The following is a 25,014-nucleotide window of genomic DNA, read 5'->3' as shown; positions in this document are numbered from 1 at the left end:
GATTCAGGTCAGAGGAAAGAGGACTTTTTCACCCAGTGCACAATTGAACCATGGAACTCCCTCACACAGGCGACAGCGAAGGCCACCAAGATGGACAGTCTCAAAGAAATTCACAGAGGAAATAATAAAAATAAAAATAAAAATAAAAATAAAAATAAAAATAAAAATAAAAATAAAAATAAATTATTTATACCCCGCCCATCTGGCTGGGTTTCTCCAGCCACTCTGGGTGGCTTCCAACCGAATATTAAAAACAATACAGCATCAGACATTAAAAACTTCCCTAAACAGCTCCTAGCCTGGAGGGCTCTGTTCTGCCTCGCCAGTCAGAGGCAGCGATGCTTCCGCATGCCAGTTCCTGGAAATCGCAGGAGGGCCAGGTGCTCTCGTGCTCATCTTCTGCTGGGAAAGGGACAAACCACATCTTGCGAGAAGTTGTCAGGTTTCCTGGAAATGTTAAAGAGCTTTTAGTTAAAAACAGGTGCTGCAGATTTTATGGGTACCTCTAGGCGGTGCATGAGGGACGCGGGTGGCGCTGTGGGTAAAAGCCTCAGCGCCTAGGGCTTGCCGATCGAAAGGTCGGCAGTTCGAATCCCTGCGGCGGGGTGCGCTCCCGTTGTTCGGTCCCAGCGCCTGCCAACCTAGCAGTTCGAAAGCACCCCCGGGTGCAAGTAAATAAATAGGGACCGCTTACTGGCGGGAAGGTAAACGGCGTTTCCGTGTGTGGCTCTGGCTCGCCAGATGCAGCTTCGTCACGCTGGTCACATGACCCGGAAGTGTCTGCGGACAGCGCTGGCCCCCGGCCTCTTGAGTGAGATGGGCGCACAACCCTAGAGTCTGTCAAGACTGGCCCGTACGGGCAGGGGTACCTTTACCTTTACCTAGGCCATGCATAGGTAGGCAAACTAAGGCCCAGGGGCCAGATCCAGCCCAATTGCCTTCTCAATCCGGCCCATGGACAGTCCGGGAATCAGCATGTTTTTACATGAGTAGAATGTGTCCTTTTATTTAAAATGCATCTCTGGGTTATTTGTGGGGCATACGAATTCATTCATTTCCCCCTCCAAAAAAATATAGTCCGGCCCCCCCACAAGATCTGAGGGACAGTGGACCGGCCCCTGCTGAAAAAGTTTGCTGACCCCTGCTCTAAACCATGCTTTAAAAACAATTTAAAATATTTGGTGAAGAATGTGGCATTTTGTTTTAGCTGCTGGGGGCATGTGGGTGGGAGGCAGGGCTTTCAGTTGTGACTCAGGAACCAGATGTATAAAGCTCTTCCTCCTCCCTCCGCTCAGACACCCCCCTTGCGAAGAGGACGAAGAGGATGTCTTCAGCCACAGGTAGGGAGCCAGCTGCCCCTGCCAAGGCTTCTTAGCCACACTCTCTGCAGCCTCAGTGGCCCCATCTGCGCCCACACAGACGTGCCCCTTCAGTGGCACCGAAAAGAGGGAGGAAGCAGCTGCAGGTCCAAGGGGAACTTTCCCTCTTTCTTGAAGTGTAACTCTGTACGCTTCAAACTGAGGCTGCGCACCTTCAAAGCCCAACTTCCCTGAAGAATCCTGGGAACTGTGGTTTGCAAAGGGTGCTGGGAACTGTAGTTCTCTGAGGGAAACCAAGCCTTGTGAGGAACAGTTGAGGGAGCTGGGGATGCTGAGCCTGGAATGGAGGAGACGGAGAGGAGGCAGGAGAGCCATCTTCAAACGCCTTCCACGGGGAAGATGGAGCAAGCTAGATTTCTGCTGCTCCAGAGGGAAGGATCAGAACCAAGGGATCCAAATGGCAAGGAAGGAGATTCCGACTAAGTAGCAGGAAGCAACTTCTGACAGGAAGAGATGTTCAACAGTGGGAGGTGGGTCTCGGTCAGGGATTCTTGAGCTGTTCATTCCTGCAGCCCCTCCAAGTGTCCTTATTTTCCAGGGATGTCCCTGATTTAGAGAAGCCGTCCCGGTTTCTGATTTGATCCCAGAGTGTCCCACTTTTCCTTAGGATGTCCCTATTTTCATTGGAGGAATGTTGGAGGGTATGGAATTATCTGACTCCAGAGCCGTCTAAAGGCAATCCTGTATAGGGAAGGTTTTTTTAAATGTTTTAATGTGTTTTTATATATGTTGGAGGCTGCCCAAAGTCTCTGGGGTAACCCAGTAAGATGTGCGGGGTATGAACAGTAAAATCATCCTTCTCTATTTTCATCAGGGAAATGTTAGAGGGTATGTTCCTGCACTGCAGGGAGTTGAACTAGATGACCCTTGCGGTCCATTACAATTTTGTTCTACGGGGGCATTTGTGAATGGCCATTTTCAACCTGGTGCAGTAGTGATAAAGATACGTAATAATTTGTCCATTCGTTTTATACCGGCATTTACTCGTTTATTTATTCCTTGCACTTCCATCTTGCCTTTCTGCCGAGGTGCTACACAAAGTTAAAATGCTAAGACACATCCATGAATGGATGGAGGACGTACAGCTGGCCAGTGGTGGCCTTGGGGACAGTGTGACGGGGATACCCTGGGCTCATCTTGGCCTGATTGCCCTCCTCTAAGGAAGAGCAAGGAATCCCTTGCTGGGAACTAAGCGCTTGGTCACTTTTCGCATTTTATTACGTCTTAGGACCTCTGGCGCTCATGCTTTGCTTTTGTTTTGCATTTGCCGTACGCCACCTTGAGACCTTTGTGGTTGTGGTTGTTGTTTAGTCATTTAGTCGTGTCCGCCTCTTCGTGACCCCATGGGCCAGAGCACGCCAGGCACTCCTGTCTTCCACTGCCTCCCGCAGTTTGGTCAAACTCATGCTGGTCGCTTCGAGAACCCTGTCCAACCATCTCGTCCTCTGTCGTCCCCTTCTCCTTGTGCCCTCCATCTTTCCCAACATCAGGGTCTTCTCCAGGGAGTCTTCTCTTCTCATGTGGTGGCCAAAGTATTGGAGCCTCAGCTTCAGGATCTGTCCTTCCAGTGAGCACTCAGGACTGGTTTCCTTCAGAATGGATAGGTTGGATCTTCTTGCAGTCCATGGGACTCTCAAGAGTCTCCTCCAGCACCAGAATTCAAAAGCATCCATTCTTCGGCAATCAGCCTTCTTTATGGTCCAGCTCTCACTTCCATACATCGCTACTGGGAAAACCAGAGCTTTAACTATACGGACCTTTGTTGGCAAGGTGATGTCTCTGCTTTTTAGGATGCTGTCTAAGTTTGTCATTGCTGACCTTTGTGGTACAAGGAGGCTAACGGGCAAAGAAATGGAAAGAAGCAGATCTTTGCAGACAGGCATTTCAGATGCCTCAAAACAGCACTTTTGCTGCTCAGCCCCACCCTGAGCTCCAGCCACTGCCATTCACCAACCAGGCACCTGGCTAGACTGTGGCTAGACCACCTCCTTTCTCTCTTAACCTGTCAAAGCCATCTAAGCCAGTGGCCACTGCAGCATCCTGCAGCAGGCAGTTCCCAAGGTTCATGACGTGTGAAGGAGTCCTTTGCACCTTGCGAGCTGGGGAGAGGTTCCCTTGGGGTGCAGGGCTCCGGGGCCAAGCAATGAGCTGGTGGAGACTCTTGCTGGCTGCACATGCTAACTGTCTCTCTCTCTCCCCCCCCCCCCCCCCGCTCTCTTTCCAGGCCTCCGCCCCCAGGCACGCTGCCTGCTCTTGGCCCTGATCTGCAGCGGTGCCTCCTTCCAAGGTAAGGCAAAGTGGCCAGGGGGAGGAGATAACCCTCTTTAACAACACCCCCTCCTTTTAAAAACCCCCTTGGCCTTTTAAAAGTGAGTGATTAGCAGTCAGGGATCAGCTGCCCCACAGCCAGACCTTTCCAGAGGGTCTCCATCACCTTTGGCAACATCTCGGTCTGGAAACCCAGCCTGGTGAAGAACGGTTGAAGGAGTTGGGTATGTTTAGCCTGGAGAAGAATGACAGGCGATGTGATAGCTGTCCCAGACATCTGAAGGCAGCCCTGTTTAGGGAAGCCTTTAATGTTTAACAGACTATTGTATTTTAATGTTTTGTTGGAAGCCACCCAGAGTGGCTGGGGAAACCAGATGGGCGGGGTAGAAATAATAAATTATTATTATTATTATTATTATTATTATTATTATTATTATTAGGAAGAATTTTCTGGTGGTAAAAGCTGTTCAAATGTGGAGCGGACTCCCTTGGAAGGTAGTGGACTCTCCTTCACTGGAGAGTTTAAAGCAGAGGTGGGGGGGTGTATGGATCTGCCAGGGATTCTTTAGCTGAGATTCCTGCCTTGCAAGACTGGATGACCCTTGGGAGCCCCTTCCAACCCTACAATTCTACCCAGAACAAAGAGCCTGCTGGCTCTTTGGCAGGGCTGAGGCAGGGGCCTAATCCACAGACTCCAGAGCCAACAGCGGGTGCGACACCAGAGCATGGAACTCTGAAACAGATGTTAAATGCAAAGGGAGAGCCAAGCAGAAACTGTCCGCCAATCCCTGAGCAGACTGTTCTGCAGGCTTTTGTGGCACAGGGCTTGCCAGCGCTTGGGAACCAGAGAGTAAGGGGCAGTGGTGGTCTGCCAACATGCTCAGGAGTCTGTACGATGCCTTCAAGGGGTGCGTGGCCTGAATGCCTTTGCACCTTTCAGAAAGCGCTCTCTTCTTTGCAATACAATAAGCAGGTCAAGTCGTGGTTCTCCATCTGAAACCACACACCAGTCATCTCAGGGAGGTTAGGAGGTCATCCGTCTGCACCAGCAGAAAATGCTTATCAAGGGTCCCAGGGAGCCTCTTCAAGAGTTTTCTCTTTTCAGATGCAGCCGCAAATGTGCAGCCGCACATATCTTCTGACCTTGTCGTGCAGAAGCCTTCCTGTGGTAAGTCCTGCCCGCTTTGCATAAGCAAGTCAGACCGGTTTGAGAGGGGTGCTGTGGGTCTGGGGGAACGATTGGTCCATATAGGGACGATAGCCAATGAAGCCTAGCTTTGGGAACCTTTGCCCCCCCCCAGGAACATGAAGGTTGTCCCTCCAAGACCCACCAGGAGCATCTTGAGTCGTCCTTAGTACAGAGCGCAAGGCTTGTCAGGAAGAATTGGTCAGCCTCTCCTTGGAGAACTCCTGATATTTACATGCAGAAGGATTAAAGCCCCTACAGGGAATTATTTCTTTGCGCAAGGAATATTGGCTCAAATCCAGCAGGTACCTCAAAGCGGCCCACAAGCAGCAAGCTCGTGGGTACCCAATGAAGCTGGATGTTGGGAGACTCAGGAGAGAGAAAAGAAAGGACGTCTTTATGAAGCACGTAGTTAAACTGTGGAACTCCCTGCCACAGGAGGCAGTGATGGCCACCAACTTGAATGGATTTAAAGCAGGATTGGATGAACTCATGGAGGATGAGAGGGCTATCCCCCTACGGGGGGAATCAATGCTTCTGAAGGAGGGGAGGGGGTCTTGTGTTCAAATCCTGCTTGTGTGTTTCCCATCAGGGCACCTGGATGGCCACTGTGAGAAGAGGATGCTGGACCAGATGGGCCATTGGCCTGATCCAGCACCCTCTTATATACTTGTCCACACGTGGGCAGCCATTTGGAACTTGTATTCCAGAGGGTGGGGGAAGCTGGGAGAGCCTGCAACACCCCCCCCCCAAATTTAAAGGTGATTCATGGTACCTTAAAGACTGATAATTTTGAGGCAAGCAGGTGGGGTGCCTGAATGGGGCAGTCTTTTACCATGCAGCCTGAGGTTATAAAGCACATTTAAAGCCTTCAGATTGGAAGGTGTGGAGAACAGTCCTTTGGGGGGCAGAGGAGACTTGGAGCGCTCACTGCCAATGTTCTCCCCGCAAGGCATTTATTGAAACCAGCAGGACCCCCACCCCCCACAAAGAGGGCTTCTGTCTGGCCAGCACATGTACACACACACCCTTTGCTTTCTCAATGTCCATTCAAGATTGCCCAGGTCCCCACAGGTGTGCAGTCTGCCCTCTGCACCCCAGTAATTTCTTTCTTTTTTAAAAAATCAATACAGGAAGAAAAAAAGAAAGAGAAAACACAAATACCAAATTACACACAGGAATAACCACAGATACATAATTTTCTTAACAAACAATAAAACATAAATTGGTCTTAACACTAAAGACCCATATTCTGATTTCATATTACTTATTGCCAATACACACTTTTATCATAATTAGACTTTTTCTTAATATATCTAATTTCTTACATCTACCTTGCAACTATTACTGAAGTTCCTCAAATGCTGCAACAGAATTTAAACTGCACCCCAGTAATTTCATGCGCCATGTGCCTGGTCCTCCAGAACCACTCCCTCCAAAGGGGTGGCCATTTGGCCTTCCTTTTGGACCCTGCCAGGTGACTCCGTGTGGTCTCTCCTCCTCCTCCTCCTCTTCAGGAAAACAGATCCGCATCCCGTGCGAGGGCTACACAGATTACGAAGACAGCGGCATCATGTACTGGCTGGCCAACGGCCAGTTCGTGTCGGAATTGTACCCAAGTGGAGAAGTGAGCGAGGGGCACACTGAGTGAGTAAACCCTGCGGCTTCCGGGGGACCTGGCAGTCGGTCCATTTCACTGCAAGGGTTTGGGCTAGATGGACCTTGGGATCCCCCCCCCCAAAAAAAACCTGCAGTTCTATGGTTCTGAAATGTCAGAGCACCTGCCTTGCATGCAGAAGGTGCCAGGTTCAGTCCCCAGTGGCAGCCCCTCTAGAGAGAGCTGGAAACCCCTTCCCTTCTGACCCCATGAAGAGCGACTGCTGCTGGTCAGAGGAGCTCAATGGAGCAGCTGGCCGACTCCCCTCGAAGGCAGCCTCTCATGGACGGAAAGTAGGGGAAATGGTCTTCCATGGTTTCCCCATGAGCCCAACTCTCGGGGCCACAAGGAGGAGATGCTTTGCTTGGGGTCCAGCATTTCCATGTGGCACCTGCAGCAGCCTGCGGTTTTCGGAGGACTTGCCTCTGCTGTTACACCTGGCCACGTTCAAGGTGGTCCAATTATCAACGGCTACCAGCCAAAATGAAGGGACGCGGGTGGCGCTGTGGGTTAAACCACAGAGCCTAGGACTTGCCAATCAGAAGGTTGCGGTTCGAATCCCCGTGACGGGGTGAGCTCCCATTGCTCGGTCCCTGCTCCTGCCAACCTAGCAGTTCGAAAGCACGTCAAAGTGCAATTAGATAAATAGGTACCACTCCAGCGGGAAGGTAAACGGTGTTTCCATGCGCTGCTCTCGTTCGCCAGAAGCGGCTTAGTCATGCTGGCCACATGACCCGGAAGCTGTATGCCGGCTCCCTTGGCCAATAAAGCGAGATGAGCGCCAAAACCCCCAGAGTTGGCCATAGAATCATAGAGTTGGAAGAGACCACAAGGGCCATTGAGTCCAACGCCCTATGACAGGACCTAATGGTCAGGGGTCCCTTTACCAGCCACAATGGCTATTGCTCTGTCTACACAGCTGGAGGTAGCGATATTTCTGGGCACTAGTTGTTGGAAACTACGGGAGGGGAGTGGCTCTTGGGCTCGGATCCTGCTCGCTGGCTTCCCACGGACATCTGCTCGGCCACTTTAAGATAAAAGGATTGGGCTAGGTGGCCCACTGGCCTCACTCTGCAGACTCTCCTTATGTTCTTAGGTGTATATGAAGCCCATAATAACTTGGGACCAGTTACTTGCAAGATCACCTTACCCCACATAGAATCAGAGTTGGGACCCCCAAGGGACATCTAGTCCAACCCCCAGCCATGCAGGAATCTCAACTAAAGCATCCAGATGCCTGCTCGACTGCGTCGATCTGTGGAACTGGCAGTTATACCTGTTCTGCATTTGTAAGAAATCAGTCTTAGTGTGCTAGTACTTGCACTCTGGAACTCCCTGCCTATTGATGCCAGGCAGAGATGTGCTCTTTTGGGCCTCTGCAGAAAAACCCAGAATGTTTAGAACGCCGATGTGTTTTTAGGTCATTGCTGGCTTTAAACTTTCCCCAACAATTTAAAGTTTTTGCTAATAATCTCGCCATGTTGCTCTTTTCATCAGCCTCTGAGGCTTTTCCAGAACCAAGCAGTGTATAAATCTCATGCAACCAACACTAAATAAAGGCACACACTTTCCCCATCTCGTTCTCTCCCAAGGTCTGCTGTCCCCCTTCCAACTTATTTTCTGCCTTCTTTCTCTTCCCCACCCCAGGGAGAAAGCCAAGGGCGTCGGCCTGTCCCTGAAACGGGAGCTGATCATCAACACCTTCACGAAGAAGATACAGAACACAAGATTTGAATGCATCATCCTCGATCCAGCAGGCGCAGCGCGGAAGGCTGTCACCTGGAAGCCGAAACCGCGATTCAGGAATCAGCCTGGCAAAGTCCCAGAGCAGATCGACAGCAGCAGCGCCTAAGGACTTCTGAACAAGAGCTTCGGAGGTAAACAGGCAGCTCCCCTAAACTCTCTGCACCTTCCAATTGCTTGTGTGCAAGAATTGTGAGCGCGAGGCCCTGCCTAGAAGAGGAAGGACTGGATCTGTGAAGCACATTTCTCTCCAAGCAGAAGAACCTTGTTGCAGCAAGGAGCATGCATTATGCAAAAGTGTTTGCTGGGCACTCACAGCAACGCTGTCTCCAGGCTTTCCAGCTGTAAAGGTCTTTAAGGTGATGGCCACCTGTCAGAGATACTTTAGCTGAGATTCCTGCACTGCTGGGGCTAGGACTAGATGGCCCCTGGCAGTCCCTTCCCACTCTACAATTCTAAATGCAAAACAGGTTTTGTCATCTCATTAAGGTGGCAGCGGCTCAGGGTCCCCCTTTGCCCTGTGACTCGAAAACGGCAAGGCCCCACCTTTGTGCCTGTTTGTGGGCGATTCTGAGAGATGCTCTCCAGCAAAGAGGCAGCTGCAATTGTTGGCAGTCCCAGGTGGGGCAGCAGGGCTTTCTCCGACAAGATATGAGGCAGTTACGCCAGCACTGCGTTGATCTTGCACTCCTCTGACGCTCTGCATTGTACTGACACAGGCCTACAGCCTGACATTTCTTCCCAAATAAATATACACCACTTGTTAAAAAAATACCCACGAAGTGGTTTCCATGCATACGTGTGTGTGTGTGTGTGTGTGTGTGAGAGAGAGAGAGAGAGAGAGAGAGAGAGAGAGAGAGAGAGAGAGAGAGAGAGAGAGAAGGCACCCAATGGGTCATTTTAGCCCCTGCAACCTATTTTTCTTCCTTTATGTATACAATGGTACCTTGGTTCCCAAACAGCTTGGCTCCCGAACATATCAGCTCTTGAATGCCGCAAACTCATAAGTGAGTGTTCTGGTTTGCTAACTAGAAGCTGACACGTCTGACACGGCTTCCGACTGAGTGCAGGAAGTTCCTGCAACCAATCGGAAGTGGCACCTTGCTCTTCGAACTGTTTCATGAGTCAAACGGACTCCCTGAACAGATTAAGTTTGAGAACCAAGGTACCACTGTACAACGGTGTAATAGCCAGGCTTCCCCAACCTGGTGCCCTCCAGATGTTTTGAACTACAACTCCCATCAGCCCCGTGTTGGGGGAAAGCTTGCTTTGTAGGGACAGGAGAAATTGCCTCCTCCCTACATCTGACGAGGTGGGCTCAGGCCTGTGGCATCTTGTGCTACATACAGAAGATGCTCTGAAAACCAACCCTCTTTCTGTATTTTGCGATTCCACAGGGACACAAGAGGCAGGAGGGCAGCGGTGCAGCACAGCAGCCGAGGGATGGGAGAAGAGCAGGCGTCGTGGCTGCTGGGCAACCAACTTCTGGTTGCTTCTGCTCTCCGTTGGGTCACGCAGCATCTCTCTCTGCTCCAGGCAGCACCCCCTCTGCCACCTCCAGCCACCCACTCCAGAGGAAGGAAAGAAACCTCACTCCTCAAGGAAGAAGGAAAACAAACGGGACACCGAGGGCGTGGGAAAGGTAGCAAAATTCCTGGAGGATTTTAAACCTGACCCATATAGCTCCAAGCAGTATGTAGAACTGTGTTAAATAAAAGCTAGAGGTACACTCTTTACGTTCCAGCTTGAACAAGTGGACGGCTGCCGCTGGTTTTTCCTGCTGCCTTCGTCGTCTCGCCTCCACTCCCAGGAGGAGCCTGAAATAAGACGCTTTTAAGTAGCATCGCATCCCAAGCTCCTTCCCTGGTGGAGGATGTGCTCCGTCACTGAGCGAAGGTCCTCTTTGGACAGCAGATATGCACAGGCTTAATTCATATGTGAAATGCTGTTCTCGCTGGCTTCCAGTCTGGGGGCCGGGCCCATCGCACAGGGCTAGTTTGGTCTTAGAAAGATGTAGGAGTCGGGGACAAGGAAGCCCCATGTTCTCCCTTGCACCAAGGTCCTCCTCTCAGGTCTTGCTCCTGCAAAACTGGGCAGCGCCTTCCCTGGAAAGAGGCCTTTGGACCACAAAACAGACAGGGTGGTGGTAGGTGTACCTGTCTCAGGTGTTTGTGTTTATTTCAGCCTGACTTCGGGGTGGACAACCTGGATGAGGCAAGGAATGGAGAGAATGCAACCCTCTTGGCTCTCAGCAACTTTAAGAGGCCACAAAATCCTACTGGGCCACTCATGTGGGGAAGGGTGGCAAAGGGCTCTGTCCCACTGTCAGGGGTCAGGCAGGCCCCAGGTGGGGGGGCAGAGACAGCTCTGCTCTTGTGGGGGGTGACACACTGAACAGAGTCCCGTCCTAGCTCATGTGCTTTCTGAATACAGTGGTACCTCGGGTTACAGAAGCTTCAGGTTACAGACTCCGCTAACCCGGAAAGAGTACCTCGGGTTAAGAACTTTGCTTCAGGATGAGAACAGAAATCTTGCTGCAGCGGCAGCAGGAAGCCCCATTAGCTAAAGTGGTGCTTCAGGTTAAGAACAGTTTCAGGTTAAGAACGGACCTCCAGAATGAATTAAGTTCTTAACCCGAGGTACCACTGTACTCGCATATAGCTGCCTGAAGAGGCTGGTTAGATCAACCACCTGATGACCCACAACGCTGCTTCTGCTTTCCTTCTGCCATGAGGTCTGACTGGGCCCTCTATGAAGGACTGCCTCAGAGGAGCAAGGGAGAAGGGTGAATTAACAGAAACTAAACCTTGAGAAGCGACACTGGTCTGGAGAGGCGAGGTGTACTTTCTCTCGAAAGGCCAGGGATCCATCCTCCCATGTTCCTCCGGGGCCAACAAAAGCCGCCTAGGAAAGCAATAGGACCTTCACCCTTTTGGGGCCTTTTGCATCCCACCATGTGACCATCAGGCAGTGGTTGAGAACATTACAGGAAGTTGGGCTAAACCCTTCCACCTCTACTATTCTATTTTAAAATGTACCTAAAGCTGACTGGCACACACAGAATTCCACTGCCCTCACTACACAGCAGCCACCGACTGCAGTCCTTCTCAGCGCACCTTGTTACTCAGTTGAAAATCCAAGTCCATGCCATTATCCACCACTCTCCAAGTATCTCCCCGCCTCCCAATGTGGCTGCTGCCTGTCCCCAGTGAATGGCCAGGGCCGCTCCTCTGGCTGCTGGACAGCACTTTACTGGGGGAGGCAGCGCTATTTTAATGCCCCAGAAGGAAGGGGCTGTTCTGCCTCAGGTGTGGGAAGGTTTGGAACAGGACTTGCTCAGCAGGGACACTGGCGGACTCTGTCCTGTGCCAAAGTTTTCAATAAAAGCCACCTTTAAAGGGTTTGGGGGATTGGAGCTATGTGGAAACTCAAAAGCGCTGAGAGAAAATGCACTTTGTCCAAAAAGCTCAGAGGCAGCTCCTCGTACCTCTCGGCCCTAACGCCCTGATCTTAGACCGAAAGCCACTTTCTGGGCTGTGCCCTCCCTCCACTACACTCAAAGCAGGAGGAAACATCGCCAAGCCACTGTTTTTTGGGAGAAAAATACCATTTATTTACAAGTAGAAACATTATTTAAAATGACACATTTGATTGCTAATTTCTCTACAAAGGCGAGTATTAGAGGGCTGCGAGTGGTGGCGGTGGGGGCGCCCTCAGGCAGTGTCTGCCCCCCAGTCCAGGAAACAGCTCACCAGGGAGATCCAGCGGGCATCTCCTGAGGGCCAAGCCCCGCTATGGGACGCTTGCCCACGGAAGGGAACCAAAGCGGGGGCCTTTGCACAGCTCCTGTGCACTCTGATGGAGCATCTGCAGGAAAAGGTCCGGCCGGATTGTGCCCCCAAGATCCATGCGTGGGCACCGACCCCACTGCTGCCCCGGCACAGCCACGCATCCCTCCGCCCCCTTTTCAGGAGGGACACTGCAGTGAGGCCTCCCCCCTGCCCCACTCCACGCCAGTGCCTACAGAGTACAATACAAAGCAACACAGCTAAGTAAAGCCTGCGGAATAAGGGGAGGGTGAGAATGCACAGCCTGTACATAATGGAGCTTTCTCCTCCTCCTCCTCCTCCAGCCCAGCCACCAGCGAGAGGCCCTTCAGACAGCTGGTGCTCCCACCTCCTCCAGGGAATGATTCCTCCTGTTGCCAGGCTCAAGGGACTTATTTATTTTTTGACACCCCCTTGCACAAAAGCCACCCCAGCTCCCAAAGGATTTCTCACATCACCAGGAAGCAGGCACATGACTCTATGACAACCAGGGCAAAGTTTTCCATAGGAGAGAAATGTGTTTCCCCCCACTGCTTCTGGTAATGAGTAAGCGAATAGTCCTCAACGTCTGACAGAAGCTTCCCACCCCAATTCTCCAGTCTGTTGGCCCTTGCTTTACAATTGTTTTGGGTGTTTTTTTAAAGAACCAAGGAGGCTGGGAAGAGGGTCGCCTTGCAAGTGGAAAGGAGAGCCGGGTGGGGAAAACATCTCCAATGTCTGTGCCTTGGGCAGTTCACTGCGCCAATGAGGCAAGCAGAGAGAGCCCGCCCTTACTCAGCGTGAAAGGGAGGGAGCATTTGTCGGGGGGTCAGGAGAGGGGGACCTAGCTTCTCAATAGGAGGTGCCACTCTGGGTGCTTAAGGGGGGGGTGTTGCATTGGCAAAGGTGATCAACATTATGACACTGCCTCCCTGGGAGCGTAAAATACTGCCAGCCTAGTCCTCCTTTGCCAAGCAATTCCTGATTCCTGCCTGATGGAACAGTGGCTGGTATTAAGGGCCAGACCCTGGAATGGTTTGGAGACTGTCCCGTCCCCCTCGACACACCATCATCACAGAGGGGAAAGCCCCCCCCCAATCTCTCAGCCAAGGAGGCTCACCACCCACCATCATGTGGAAACCAGGGGGCGGGGGAAGAGTCCGTGCACCAGTTGGCATCCTGACCAAAAGGCTGGGGATGGGCTCTCAGGCCACGTCAGAGCTGGGAGGGAAGACCAGGAGGGGGAGGAAGGCTGCTGGCGGCTCAGCTGGTAGCAGAGACTGGGGGGCCTTGGCACCTGGCTCCCTTCCTTCTGGGGAGATGCGGCAGGCGGGGGAGTTTTCGGCCAGGAAAAACTGTGTTAGAACTTGCTTTTCCTCGTGGACCTGGAGTTCGCCTGCAGGAAGGGAAAAAGAAGACAGGAGTTGGGTGGGCTCAATGGCTCCTGCTGGGATTTTAGAAGCTCAAAAGGCAGAAGGATCTAATTGGGACCGCCACCCCACTGTTTCGACAATCCTCTGGGATTTTCTCCTGTACAAGCCCCACCGAATGAAGGGCAGCTGTGGGCAGAGCTCTCGTGCCAACCCCACTGCCCTCCTGCTGGTTTGAGCCACACTTAGTGCCCCATGGGGACAATCCCCCTCCCAGCGTGCCACTTACAAGGGCACCAAAGGCCGCTGCCTGAGGAAGCTGCCTTGCTTTGCCACACCTCTTAATTGGAAGCCCAGAGAGAAGGACAAAAAAGATGAAGAGCTGCGGCTTCATTCCTCCACCCCGCCCCTCAGATTTGATAAACCCAAGCTGAACTCTGCAGTCTTATGAGAATGACAAGCGACTCTCGTCACTCTTCTGCATTGCAGCAAATCAGGAAGAAGACAGCAGGCGAAGTCGGCCCGTCGGGCAAGGGCAGAGTCCCACACCCAGGAGAGGTGCTGCAAAACCCAGAAACCGCACACCACCAGTGGGAGGGGAGGGGAGGGCAGCCCAAGGGGAGGTCCGTGCTGCCCCTGGTGTGACCCAGCCAGAAGAGGTCCATACAGGCCTGCTCGCACTGCACAAGGAGAGGCCAGCCTGCTCTGGCAGCCCTTGAGACCTGAAGGAGCAAAAGGATGGGGAGTCAGGCCTGGCAGGTGGGGGTGCCCGGCCCTACGACTGAGCAATGGACTTGCTCGACTCCCACAGGCATCTGGTCAGCCTGTGAGAAGAGGATGGTGGACTAGATGGGCCATTGGCCTGATCCAGCAGCCTCTTCCGGTGTTCTTTTGCGGGCCTTCTGTGCTCCAAGGAGTCCCAGACTCATGGCTTTTCCCAGCCCTCTTCTCTCTCTCTATTAGCTCCACCAGACTATATATCTAAATACACTAAAATGCAGGCTCACTTTCCAGGCAAAATCTCTCTCCCGCCCATGCTTGCTCCAAGGGGATGCTGGGAGCGAGAGACTCGTGGGGAGGCCCCTTCTCCCTCCTACCTTGCCCTTAGGTGATGACGCTGCCCTCGGGGATCTCCGGCTGCTGCTCCGGGGGGAGCTTTTGGGAGTCACTTTGCGGTTGGGCCCCCGGCGCAGGAGGCTGTTGCCCAGCTTCTTCGGAGTGTTCAGAATGCTGAAGGCCATCGACTGGCGCCTGTTGGGCTGCAGAGAAAGAGGAAGGCGTCAGGAGACCTCAGCAGCTCTTCTGTGCTCTCTCATCCCCACGGCAAGTGAACTCAAGTTAGCATTCCCCTCCTCCACCCCCCACCCCGGTTATTATAATCACTGCAGAGAAGCACCAGGCCCATGTCTGAAGCTAGGGAGGGATTGAGTTTGTGTGTGTGGTAGTCTGGTGTTTGTGTATAGATAGGCAGAAAGGAGATCATACTTTGTAGAACCATAGAACTGTAAAGCTGGAAGGAACCCCAAGCTCCTGCAACACAGGAATCACAGCTAAAGAATCCCTGACAGGTGTGTGAGAATTCCTGCTCCTGGATTGCAGTCATGGGATTGTTGTCTTTCACATGACGGTATATGTTTTGACTCCACAGAGTGGGATGTGACGGAGACAGGATGTTTGTGTTACTGCGTCATCCAACCTTTGTTTAAAAACTTCCCTGCCTGAGTAGGGGTGGTTTCGCAGCCTGCTCTGCTTCAGCAATGCCGCAGCCTCAGAGGCTCCCTGCGCCCTGCTCTGCCAGCCTGATGGAAGAGCAAGAGGCTCCGAGGCTTCCTTACCTGCTTGTTGGCTGCCTGGGCTTTGTCCTTCTTGCTTCCCGCATGGGTGCTGTGCTTGTGCTCCTCGCTCCGCAGTTTGGGAGTCTGGGGCCGTGGGAAACAGCTGGCAGATTTCTTGGACTGAACGGAGAAAAGGGGTGTGTGGAGGAGAGATTAGTTGGGGGCCTGATGCGACTGAGCAAAAGACAACGTGCCTTTCATCTCCCCACCAAGGTGGGCAGCTGAGAAATGGGGGAGCAGGAGATGTCGCTGGACTGCAACTCCCAGCGACCACAGCCAGCCACACCCAACGCTCAGGGATGATGGGAGCTGCAATCCCAGAGGGACTGAAGGGTCCCTGGTCCCCACCAGCACCTGCCCTAGAAGACACAGGCAAACTTGCCCCATTACACCCTGGGCCTACCCAATACTCCCATAATAACCCTCCCCCATATCCCATCCCCACCCAGCTTGAAAGGGGTTCAGGCCAGCTGAACGTGCCACAGAGCCACTGCCACTCACCTCAGGGGTCCCTGGAGCCTGGTGGGATTCATCTGAAATGCGCTTCCTCTGCTGCCGAGTGGCAATGCCCCCCGCGGCCGCCACGGAGCTCAGGGTGCTGCGACGGGTGGCTGGGCCCTCGGAAACCTGGGAGGGCAGCATGCTGGCACGGCGGAGGGTCTCTCTGGGGTCCCCCGTCTTCATATCCTCATCTGTGATGGTGGCCAGTGACAGGGATGGCTGGCAGGTGGAGAAGAGGAGAAGTGGGCATCAGACAAAGGCTCTTTGTGTGCACACGCACACCAGGCTGAGCCCACTGCAAAAGTGGAACAGCCCCCAAAACACACAGGGGAGGAAGCTCCCCAGGTGTCTATTGACCAGGACTGAGCAAGATTTACATGCACAAACACACATACGAGGGACTGGCACCCCTGCTTGCTCTGCTCACCAACCCTGTCTATGCACCCCTTTTACACTCCTCCCAAACCCCTCCTCCCCTCCCCCATATATTCACATAAATATGCACTAGCCCTCAAAGGGGGGGGGGATCCAACCCACTAACTTGATCCCCATTGTAGAATCTAATTTTCCATTCACAGAATTCTCCTGGCGTTGACTCAATCAGCAGCAGGAGCAGGCATCGCATCCCCACCCCCTGCCCTCCCTGGCCTTGAAAACATATCGCTAGCTGCCGTGGGAGTCAGGACTCGCTGGCCCTTTGGCGACACTCACCCGAGACTCCAGGGGGTAGCAGGTCTTCAGGTGAGGTGGGCAGATCCTGTTGCGCTGCTGGAGCTCAGCGATGCGGCTCCAGTCGTCAAGCACTTCCGGCTCCTCCTGGCAGGTGCCCATGTAGAAGCTGCTGCGCCCTGAGAAGGGGGGGGGGGGAGAGACAGGGGAGGATGTCGGCTGCTCACTTCCTAGGTTGCATCACCAGCCACACAGAAGGGAGGAACCCCGAGTGGCTCTCCGCAAGATAATCGACAACAGTGATCCCAATCAAGGAAGGAGATGGCAAGGAGATTCTTCTGCCCCCACCCACTTCATGGGCACGAAGAGGAAAGAGGGCAAAACAGAGCACCCCATGCACAGTTAACAGAGCCAGCCTTTCTCAACTGCAAAAGAACATTCAGAAGAACCCTGCTGGTACAGGCAACTGGCATTCAGAAGCCTTGCTTCCCCTAATTGTGGAGGGAGAGCAGGGCCACTGACAGCCCTTCTCCTCCGTGAATGTGTCCAATCTTATTTTAAGTTGTTCTAGTTGGTAGCTCTCACTTCCTCCGCAGATGTGAGTTCCACAGATTAATTATGCACTGCGTGAAGAAGCCCTTCTTTTTATCCATCCTGGCTCTCCCGTGTCCCCCCTCTGCTGGCTGTTCTATGCATGGCCATTCCAGGCCTTGCGAGGGCTGTCTACGAGATGCTTTTGAGAAGGGAGGAGCCAAGCAGTGCCACCTTCACATTCATGCCATCACCGGCCACAAACAGTCACGGAGCAGGCAGTCTGCTAACAGGCTCCGGGGGAGGAAGTCTCACTCTGGAAGACTCACACCAAGGAGCAAAGCAGCATGGGAAAGCTAAGAAATGCACAAGGGGACAGGTCATCACCCCCCCCCTCTCCCTCTCTCTCTCACACACACAGCTCTCCTTACACACATCTGGATACCTTTTAAAATATTTTACATTTTATTATGTTTTTATATGTGTTGGAAGCTGCCCAGAGTAGATGGATATAAATAATAAAACTGCTGCTGATGCTACTACTACTACTCATACTATTACTACTATTATTAGCCTGCCACTGACTGTCAGGCATGGTGGACTAATGGTGGCGGGCAGAGAGAATGTAGCCAGCAGGAAAACCTTCTGAAGGCAGCCCCGTTTAAGGAAGTTTTCTTTTAATGACTGATGCTTTAATGTATTTTTAAACTCCTGCTGGAAACCGCCCCGAGTGGCTGGGGAGACTCAGCCATTTGGGCGGGGTATAAGTAATAAATTACTATTATTATATTATTCTGAGGGCAAGAGTTGTCTGTCCATGGAACAGACCCCCTTGGAAGGTGGTGGGCTCTCCTTGTTGGAGGCTCATAAACAGAGGTGGGACTCTTTGGCTGTGATTCCTGCTGTGCAGGGGGTGGACTAGAAGACCCCTGGGATCCCTTCAAACATATTCTCTGATTCTGTGTATATCACTGAGCTCACTGGACTCCTCTGAGATTCACCAGAGCAATCGCTGCACTCTGCTGACTGGCGTTCTGCACAGAGGGCAAAGCTCTAGAACAGCCTTTGCCCAGCTTCTTCTGCTCCTCCAGATGCTTTGGACTACGACTCTAGAGGGCCCCACCAAGGTGAAGGCTGCCCCAGTCCTGCCGCCACAACGCCCAGCACTCACCAGAAGTGGCCCCTCCGGCCTGGGAGCGCCTCATGGAGCTGCGGGTGGCAGGCCGATAGCCAGGCAGGCTCATCAAGGCCGTGTTGTTGGGGGAAGAGGTGCCCAGCCTGGTGAGGGATTCCTGAGAGGGGAGGCTGGCGAGGGAGCGGGTGGAGGATGCGGATGCGGAACGCAGGCGCGTCTTGACCGGCTCTTGGCTCGAGCTGCTGCTCTGAGACCCAGCGGACTGCATGCTGAGGAAAGAGGCGTCAGCACTCTGGGGAGTTTCCGGCTCAGCGTGTTTCTGTGTAGAAGCACAAGGAGGAGGAAGAGGAGGGTGAGTACAAAGAAGAGCTGCTGGTGCTGCTTAACTCTGCCCCCACCCGCTAAGCTGCTCCTCTCCACCTCCATCACCAGGCAGAATATTAGACGCCTCTGCCCTGTCTTCCCCTATCCCTTACTCGGCTTTCCTGTAAGCTAACAAGCACCAAACGCTGCATTCTTTCTTCACTCAAGAGTTGCTCCAAACCCTCGATTATTTTTGTTGCCCTTTTCTGCACCTTTTCCAACTCTACAATATCGTTTCTGAGGATCTGTACACAGAATCCCAAATAAGGTTGCACCACAGGTTTGTATAATGGCATTATGGCACCGGCAGTTTTATTTCCAACTCCTTTCCTATCGATCCCTAGCAATTCCCAGCTGCCACACACCTGGTCCACACCTTCATCAAGCTATCCACTATGACCCCAAGGTCTCGTTCATGACCGCTGTCAACTCTGACCCCACAAGAGCACAGGTGAAGCTCGTGTTTTTTGCCTTGACATGCATCATTTTACACTCAATTACACGGAAGTGCATTTGCCACTTTGCTGCCCGTTTACCCCTCTTGGAGCTCTTCCAAATCCCTGAACCATTTGGCAACTCGGATTCATCACTCCTTGTTCCTAGCAAACCAGCTCAAGAGGGCAGCTCCCGTCTCTCCTGAATCCAGCCCTAACAGCAGGGGTCACCTGCTAGCCCCCACACCCAGGGAATCAGGCTGCTAAAAGTGTATGACGGACCTGGCTACGGAGGATGCACATTTGAGCAGCCCCGGATGCCACCTATCTCCACAGCCACCATCACCACACCTTGGCTCCCATCCCTAGGTGGTCCCCACATTACTTTGATCATGGTGATGTTGATGACCTGTGTGGTGCGCCGGCGGCCAGAGAGTGTTTTCCGCCCCGACTCAAAGGAAACGTCACCCGTGGAGTTAACGCTGTTCTCCAGTTTGGACCTCGTGCGGGTGGGGATGGGAGTGAAATAGAGGCTCTCCAGAGACTCCACCTTCCGAGGCAGCCGGTGGGAAGCCTTGGACGGCTCTGCTGTCCCAGATTCAGAGGTGGAACGGCGAGACCTCCTGCTGTGAAGAGAGATTGGGGGGGGGATCATGAAACTGGCAGGGAGGCCACAACCACAGAACCCTCTCTTCACATTCCCAGGTACAAGGAAGCTGAGAAGTCTTCACAATACAATTCAAAGTGTTGGTGCTGACCTTTAAAGCCCTAAACGACCTCAGCCCAGTATACCTGAAGGAGCGTCTCTACCCCCAACATTCAGCCTGGACACTGAGGTCCTCTTCTGAGGGCCTTCTGGTGGTTCCCTCACTGAGAGAAGTGAAGTTACAGGGAACCAGGCCGAGGGCTTTCTCGGTAGTGGCACCCGCACTGTGGAATGCCCTCCCTTCATGAGATGTTAAGGAAATAAACAACTATCTGACTTTTAGAAATGTTTAATGTCTGATGTTTTACTACTGTGTTTGATGTCTTAATATGTTGGAAGCAGCCCAAAGTGACTGGGGAAACCCAGTCAGTTGGGTGGCGTATAAAATTAACAACAACAGCAATGCCCCATGTCTCCAAAGTTGCTTCACTGTCAGGCCTGCCAAATGAAGGACCCTGCGAGTGGCCACCCTTGGGGAAACATGCATTTGGTCCTAGAGCTGCGAGGGTGGGAAGCCTCTGCTCTATGGCTGATCAAAGAGCCAAGGAGGAGGAGGAAAGAAATCTGGCACGGAAGCTGAGCTGCTCTGCTGCAGCCGCCTGCTTGCCTTCTCAGCTGAGGGCCAGTACCTGGTGGAGTTGAGCAGCTGTGCTTCATCGCTGGTGCTCATGTCCAGGCTGTCTGTGCTGACGTCGGCTGGGCTTTCCTGGAAGGTGATGCGGCTTTTTAATGAATCTGTGGCCAGCTGGAACTTGCCCTGCTCTCGCAGCTGGCGATCTGCAAACTCCACCTGCGTTTGGGTTGGTTAACGGTAAGGGGCAGGGTGCCACGAGCAAGCCGCGCACCAAGGAAGTCAAGAGACCCGCTAGAACCAAAATGGCTAATTAAATGTTTCTTTGCATGCATCTACGTAAGAACTGGGCCAAGTCCACCTCACTTCAGCTGCAGGTAAATATGTTGCTATATATACTAAGCATGGGAACCCATGGATCTCCAGAGGTTGCTGGACTCCAGCGCCCATCACCCCTGGTCCCTTGGCTTCCTGGCTAGAGCAGGAGGGAGTTGGAGCCCAGAAACACCTGCAAGGGCCACATGTTCCCCATCCCTGGGGTACAGAAAACCCTAGGGACCCCACAGATCCTTCCTGCAAGAGGAAATGCACAGATGGGTGGGCAGGGCCTGGAATGAAAATGACTGGGCCCTGCTGTGGACACGCACCCTGCCTCCTCAGCCACCGCCCCTCGGCCCTACCTGTGCCTCGAGGCTGCAGAGGTTCTTGGAGGTGAGCTGGGCCTCCTGCATCTGCCTCACCAAATCCTGCTGCTCCTTCATAAGGCACTCCGATTTGGCCTTCAGCTCCGCGTTCTCCCTCTCCACCTCTTCCAGGACCCCCAGCCTCTCAAGCAGCTCCTGGTTTTGTTGCTTCTTTGCGTCGTAGTGGGTCTTGGCCTTCTCCATCTGAGGGGCGAGGAAAAGTGAGGCACCCGTCAAGCACAACACCTGCCGGTTTAAGACCAGACTTGAGGCAATTTCCCGCAAAGCCGGGACATCGGAAACGAAGGCTGGTGTTGCTCAGCCATGTCGTTGTGCAACGTCACAAAGCGTACTTACCCTCCACACACCCACATTTGCAAACCTCATCATGCAGGTCTTATATGCCAGTCTGTTCAACGGCTGCCATTTTTGTAAGCTATGGAATTTTGAGGCCTATAATGGCAGAACTTCTTTTCTTAGTGCTTGTCTTCACTGTGACTGTTTAATACAGGGTAGAAGCCAGGGTGATGGTTCTCTTCCCTCCCACCCCACACTTCTGCCCCAGAGGGAACCAGCTCCCGCTTTTCTACCTGTGTCTTGTAATGTTCAGCAGCTTGTTCCTTCTGGGCCACTTGAGACTGGAGATCCAAGATCTTCTCATTCTGGTGCTTAAGCTCTTCTTCATGCACCTGCTGAGGAGAGACCCAGGTATTCCCTTACAGTGCCAGAGAGGGAAATGGTTTTCTTTCTTCCCCATGACTCTTGCACCAGCTGAGTAAGGTTGCTCAGTAGACTTATAAGGGTCCTTTCCACCCCTTGTCTTTGAAAAGCTGGCATCGGTGAAAACTAAATAGCTTTAATTGGATTTTGGGGGAAAATGCAATTAACTGTTACTGCTTCACATTTCTTGTTATTATCTTCCCTGATTCCCCTTGCCCTCGATTGCAGGGGATTAGACTAGAGGGTCATGGAAACCACTATTCTGAATGCTTTTTATAGGGTAGGGTGGGGATCTGGGGATGAATTTATGAAGCCAATGGGACAGTGCCCCCCAAAAGCTTGGAACTCTCTCCAGGCTCCTTCTCTGGAAGCTCACCTGGGCTCTCTGCTGCTGGGCTTGAGTGACCTTCTCCTGCTGAGCGTACTTCTGCTTCAGCTCCTCCAGCTGGAAAGGAATGGGGGGGGGGGAGAAGAGAGAGAGAATAGTTATTCCAAACCCTCCCCCTCCTGCTCAAAGCGCTGTTCAGCCACTCCCTCCTGGCTCTTTGAGGCTCTGCACCCCATGGCTCTGCACAGAGCCACCCATTCCGCAATCTCTGTCCCCCTCCTAAACCTGCTGTCCTGGAACAGCCATGCCTAGAAAAGGACTGGCTGGCAGGAGGCCAAGGAAGTCTCCCCCTTTTACCAAAAGCTGTGACTCCTGCATTGCAGCAGATTGGACTAGATGACCCTTTGGGGTCTATGATTCTATGAGCAAGACATCAGAGAGTCACAGTTTAGGACATCTCAGGACTGACCACTTTATCCAGTTTGGGGGTTGGAAGGAGGAATCTGGCGCTGTCTATGTTACTCAGCTTGGCCCCTTCAGCATCAAACACTTCTCTAGTAAGTCAAGGCCCGTGCGAAAGAAAGAAAGAGGGGGGAGGGCCAAGTTCTGCACCTGGTAAAAGCAACACTAATAGGTCACTGAATGTGTTTTTGGATAACGACTCCAATTACTAGGAGGAAAACAGCTGTGAGGCCCCAATTCAATGCAAGCACTGCTCAGCCTCCCCGAGACTGAGGGCATTTCCCCCAGAACTACACACCTTTTCACGCTTCTTTTTGCAACCATGATGCCAGAGTCTGAATTCTGTCAAATGCCACAGACCCTCAAGAGTTACTACAGGAACACAGAAAGAACTGCATGCAGCAGGCCAGAGTCCTCTATGCCTGGAAGCACATTCCAGGCATACCCACATTCCAGGCACACCCTCCGACAGGTTCCCTTCCACCCAGGAAGCATCACTATCACTGGAGCCCCTGTCCTAAACATTCTGCCCCTGCAAAAGCTTCCTGGAAGCAGCAGCAGCAGAGAGCGCGTCAGAGCAGCCTCCAACCCTCCACCGACACGTCTATGCTGCACAAACACCGCATTCCAGTTGCAGGTTGGGTCAGTGGGCTTCAGAGCAGAAATGGTGCATGGGGGTTAGCAGCTTCCCAGGAAGAGCAGCTCTCTACAAGCAGAAGAGCTGGGGTGTGCTGCAAGCAGATGCTCTGACATGCGATGAAAGTGATGCCGGAAGTTAGTTAGCCACACCCACCGTCCTGCATTTCCCACCTCCAGGTCTCCCCAGCAACCCCAAAGCAGGGTCTCCATTGCCAACTGTTTGCCTCTCGTGCACTTGGGGGTAAGGGAGCATCAGGGATCCACGGAAACATTGAAGGTTAGAATCCAAGAGGGTTTCTGAAGTGGAGGGGGCCGTTTCAGGGGATTCTAGTTTCAGCTGGTTTGCTCTTAATGAAGGGCTTTAAAACACAGGGGTGAGGGGGTGGACTTGTCTTCAGGTGCAACCATGCTTGCAGATGGCTAAGAGAGGTGGTGGTGCTTTTAGCTCCTGGTAACCCTGAAGGTTAGAGGGCTGGCCCCCCTGCGTTGCAGACCCTGCACTCTGCCTGGAGCTCAAGGTCTCCCCTCCCGAGAGCAGTATCATTCACAGAGATTCTCTCCTATACCGAAGGAAAATATAGGAAGGAGATGGGGAAGACAGAATGCCAAAAGATGCAGCAGCTGGAGCGGGAAAGGACCTCGGAGATCATCAAGTCCTACTCTCTGCTGCTCAAGGCATAGGGCACCTCTGGCTTCATATGGCTACTCCCCTCTTGGCGCAGTCCAGTCTTAAAAAGTGGTGCTCAGAACTGGAGACAGTGCTCCAGATGCAGGTAAAGGTAGGTAAAGAACCCCTGGATGGTTAAGACCAGTCAAAGGTGACTATGGGGTTGCGGCTCTCATCTCACTTTCAGGCCGAGGGAGCCGGCATTTGTCCACAGACAGCTTTCCAGGTCATGTGGCCAGCAGGACTAAACCACTTCTGGCATAATGGGAAACGGTGGCAGAAGCTAGAGCGCACAGAAACACCGTTTACCTTCCCGACGCAGTGGTACCTATTTATCTACTTGCACTGGTGTGCTTTTGAACTGCTAGGTTGGCAGGAGCTGGGACACAGCAACAGGAGCTCACTCCATCATGCAGCACATAGCTAAATAATGAGACTCACTCCCCCAGGAAGCAGTCGTGGTCACCAACCTAGATAGCTTTGAATGCGGATCAGATAAATTCATGGAGGAGAAAAGGTTCCCCATGGCTACTAGCCCCTGGTGGCTATGCTCTGCCTCCACAGCTGGAGGCAGCAGCACTTGCTGGAAACTGCAGGAGGGGAGAGCTGCTCTTGTGCTCAAATCCTGTGAGGGGGTTTCCCTTTGGGGCACCTGCTTGGCCACATTGGAAACAGGAAGGTGGACTAGATGGGCCATTGGCCTCTTCCAGCAGGTTGCTCCACCAGGAGTTACAAAGAGAAGTGGGAAATTCTACAGGGTAAGTAATTGGTACGCCCCAAGCTGCTCCCAAGGCTTCCCAGGTGTTGGGATGAGAGGGCGCAAGAGGATGCATGTGGTGCTGTACTGCGGTGCTATCAGAAAAAGAGGCACCAAGGAGATCTTTAAAGGGGAGGGCAACAAAAAAACGGTGTGTGGGTGTGTAGCAAGCCCTCACACTACTATTACTGGGAGACCTGCTGCTGGGCAACAATCCCAAGTAGACTGACTTTGCTGCCTGCTGGCGTGACTTCCTTTGCAAGCCTTGGCTTGCCACATAGCTATGGACAGTCTTGCCTTTGGTGCAAAGGACAGGATTTGTGTGCTTTCTGTTCTTGCCAAGTAATTTTTTTTGTCAAAGTAAGAGAACAAAAGTTTTGCTGACCTGTGTGAGGAGGCATCTGGGCATAAGGTGCAGCGTTTTAGAGAGGTATTGTGAAGCCCTGTTTTCCCACACAGCCCCCAACCGAGGGTGGTGGCGGCCTTATTACTTGTCCTCCGTAAGCCCCCATTGCAAACAGTTCACAACAGGAGATGGCAGCCATGATGGAGGGGAAGCAGCAGCAGCAGCTACGTCATGCACTGTCACCGTTTAAGCAGCTGA

General features: G+C 52.7%; 2 protein-coding genes across 13 annotated transcripts in view; one reads left to right on the top strand and one right to left on the bottom strand.

Annotated features, from left to right (window-relative positions):
* Positions 1-887: 887 nt before the first annotated feature.
* IL18BP (interleukin 18 binding protein) lies at positions 888-9,987 on the top strand. The gene is made up of 6 exons (XM_053385372.1): positions 888-1,340; positions 3,604-3,666; positions 4,753-4,815; positions 6,351-6,480; positions 8,138-8,367; positions 9,631-9,987. The coding sequence occupies exons 1-5, from the start codon at positions 1,325-1,327 to the stop codon at positions 8,340-8,342; spliced, it is 477 nt and encodes a 158-aa protein (XP_053241347.1). The 5' UTR covers positions 888-1,324; the 3' UTR covers positions 8,343-8,367; positions 9,631-9,987.
* Positions 9,988-12,434: 2,447 nt separating this feature from the next.
* Positions 12,435-25,014, bottom strand: part of NUMA1 (nuclear mitotic apparatus protein 1) — a 71,212-nt gene continuing 58,632 nt past the window's right edge. For 4 of the 12 annotated variants that reach the window (XM_053385356.1, XM_053385361.1, XM_053385367.1 and 1 more), the window contains 11 exons: positions 21,934-22,002; positions 21,428-21,529; positions 20,835-21,041; positions 20,213-20,373; positions 19,263-19,503; positions 18,117-18,399; positions 16,457-16,593; positions 15,746-15,964; positions 15,245-15,364; positions 14,507-14,668; positions 12,435-13,435 (listed from right to left, as the gene is read on the bottom strand). In XM_053385356.1, coding sequence (XP_053241331.1) covers positions 13,400-13,435; positions 14,507-14,668; positions 15,245-15,364; positions 15,746-15,964; positions 16,457-16,593; positions 18,117-18,399; positions 19,263-19,503; positions 20,213-20,373; positions 20,835-21,041; positions 21,428-21,529; positions 21,934-22,002 — 1,737 coding nt within the window. In that variant the 3' untranslated portion in view covers positions 12,435-13,399. Of the gene's footprint in view, positions 13,436-14,076; positions 14,132-14,506; positions 14,669-15,244; positions 15,365-15,745; positions 15,965-16,456; positions 16,594-18,116; positions 18,400-19,262; positions 19,504-20,212; positions 20,374-20,834; positions 21,042-21,427; positions 21,530-21,933; positions 22,003-25,014 lie in introns of all 12 variants that reach the window. The other 8 variants (XM_053385358.1, XM_053385362.1, XM_053385368.1 and 5 more) reach the window with 7 other exon arrangements.

The sequence above is a fragment of the Podarcis raffonei genome, chromosome 4, assembly GCF_027172205.1.
Source record: "Podarcis raffonei isolate rPodRaf1 chromosome 4, rPodRaf1.pri, whole genome shotgun sequence".
Classification (NCBI taxonomy): Eukaryota; Metazoa; Chordata; class Lepidosauria; order Squamata; family Lacertidae; genus Podarcis; species Podarcis raffonei.
Note: the sequence above shows the minus strand (reverse complement) of the source record. Positions and strands in the feature narration are given on the sequence as shown.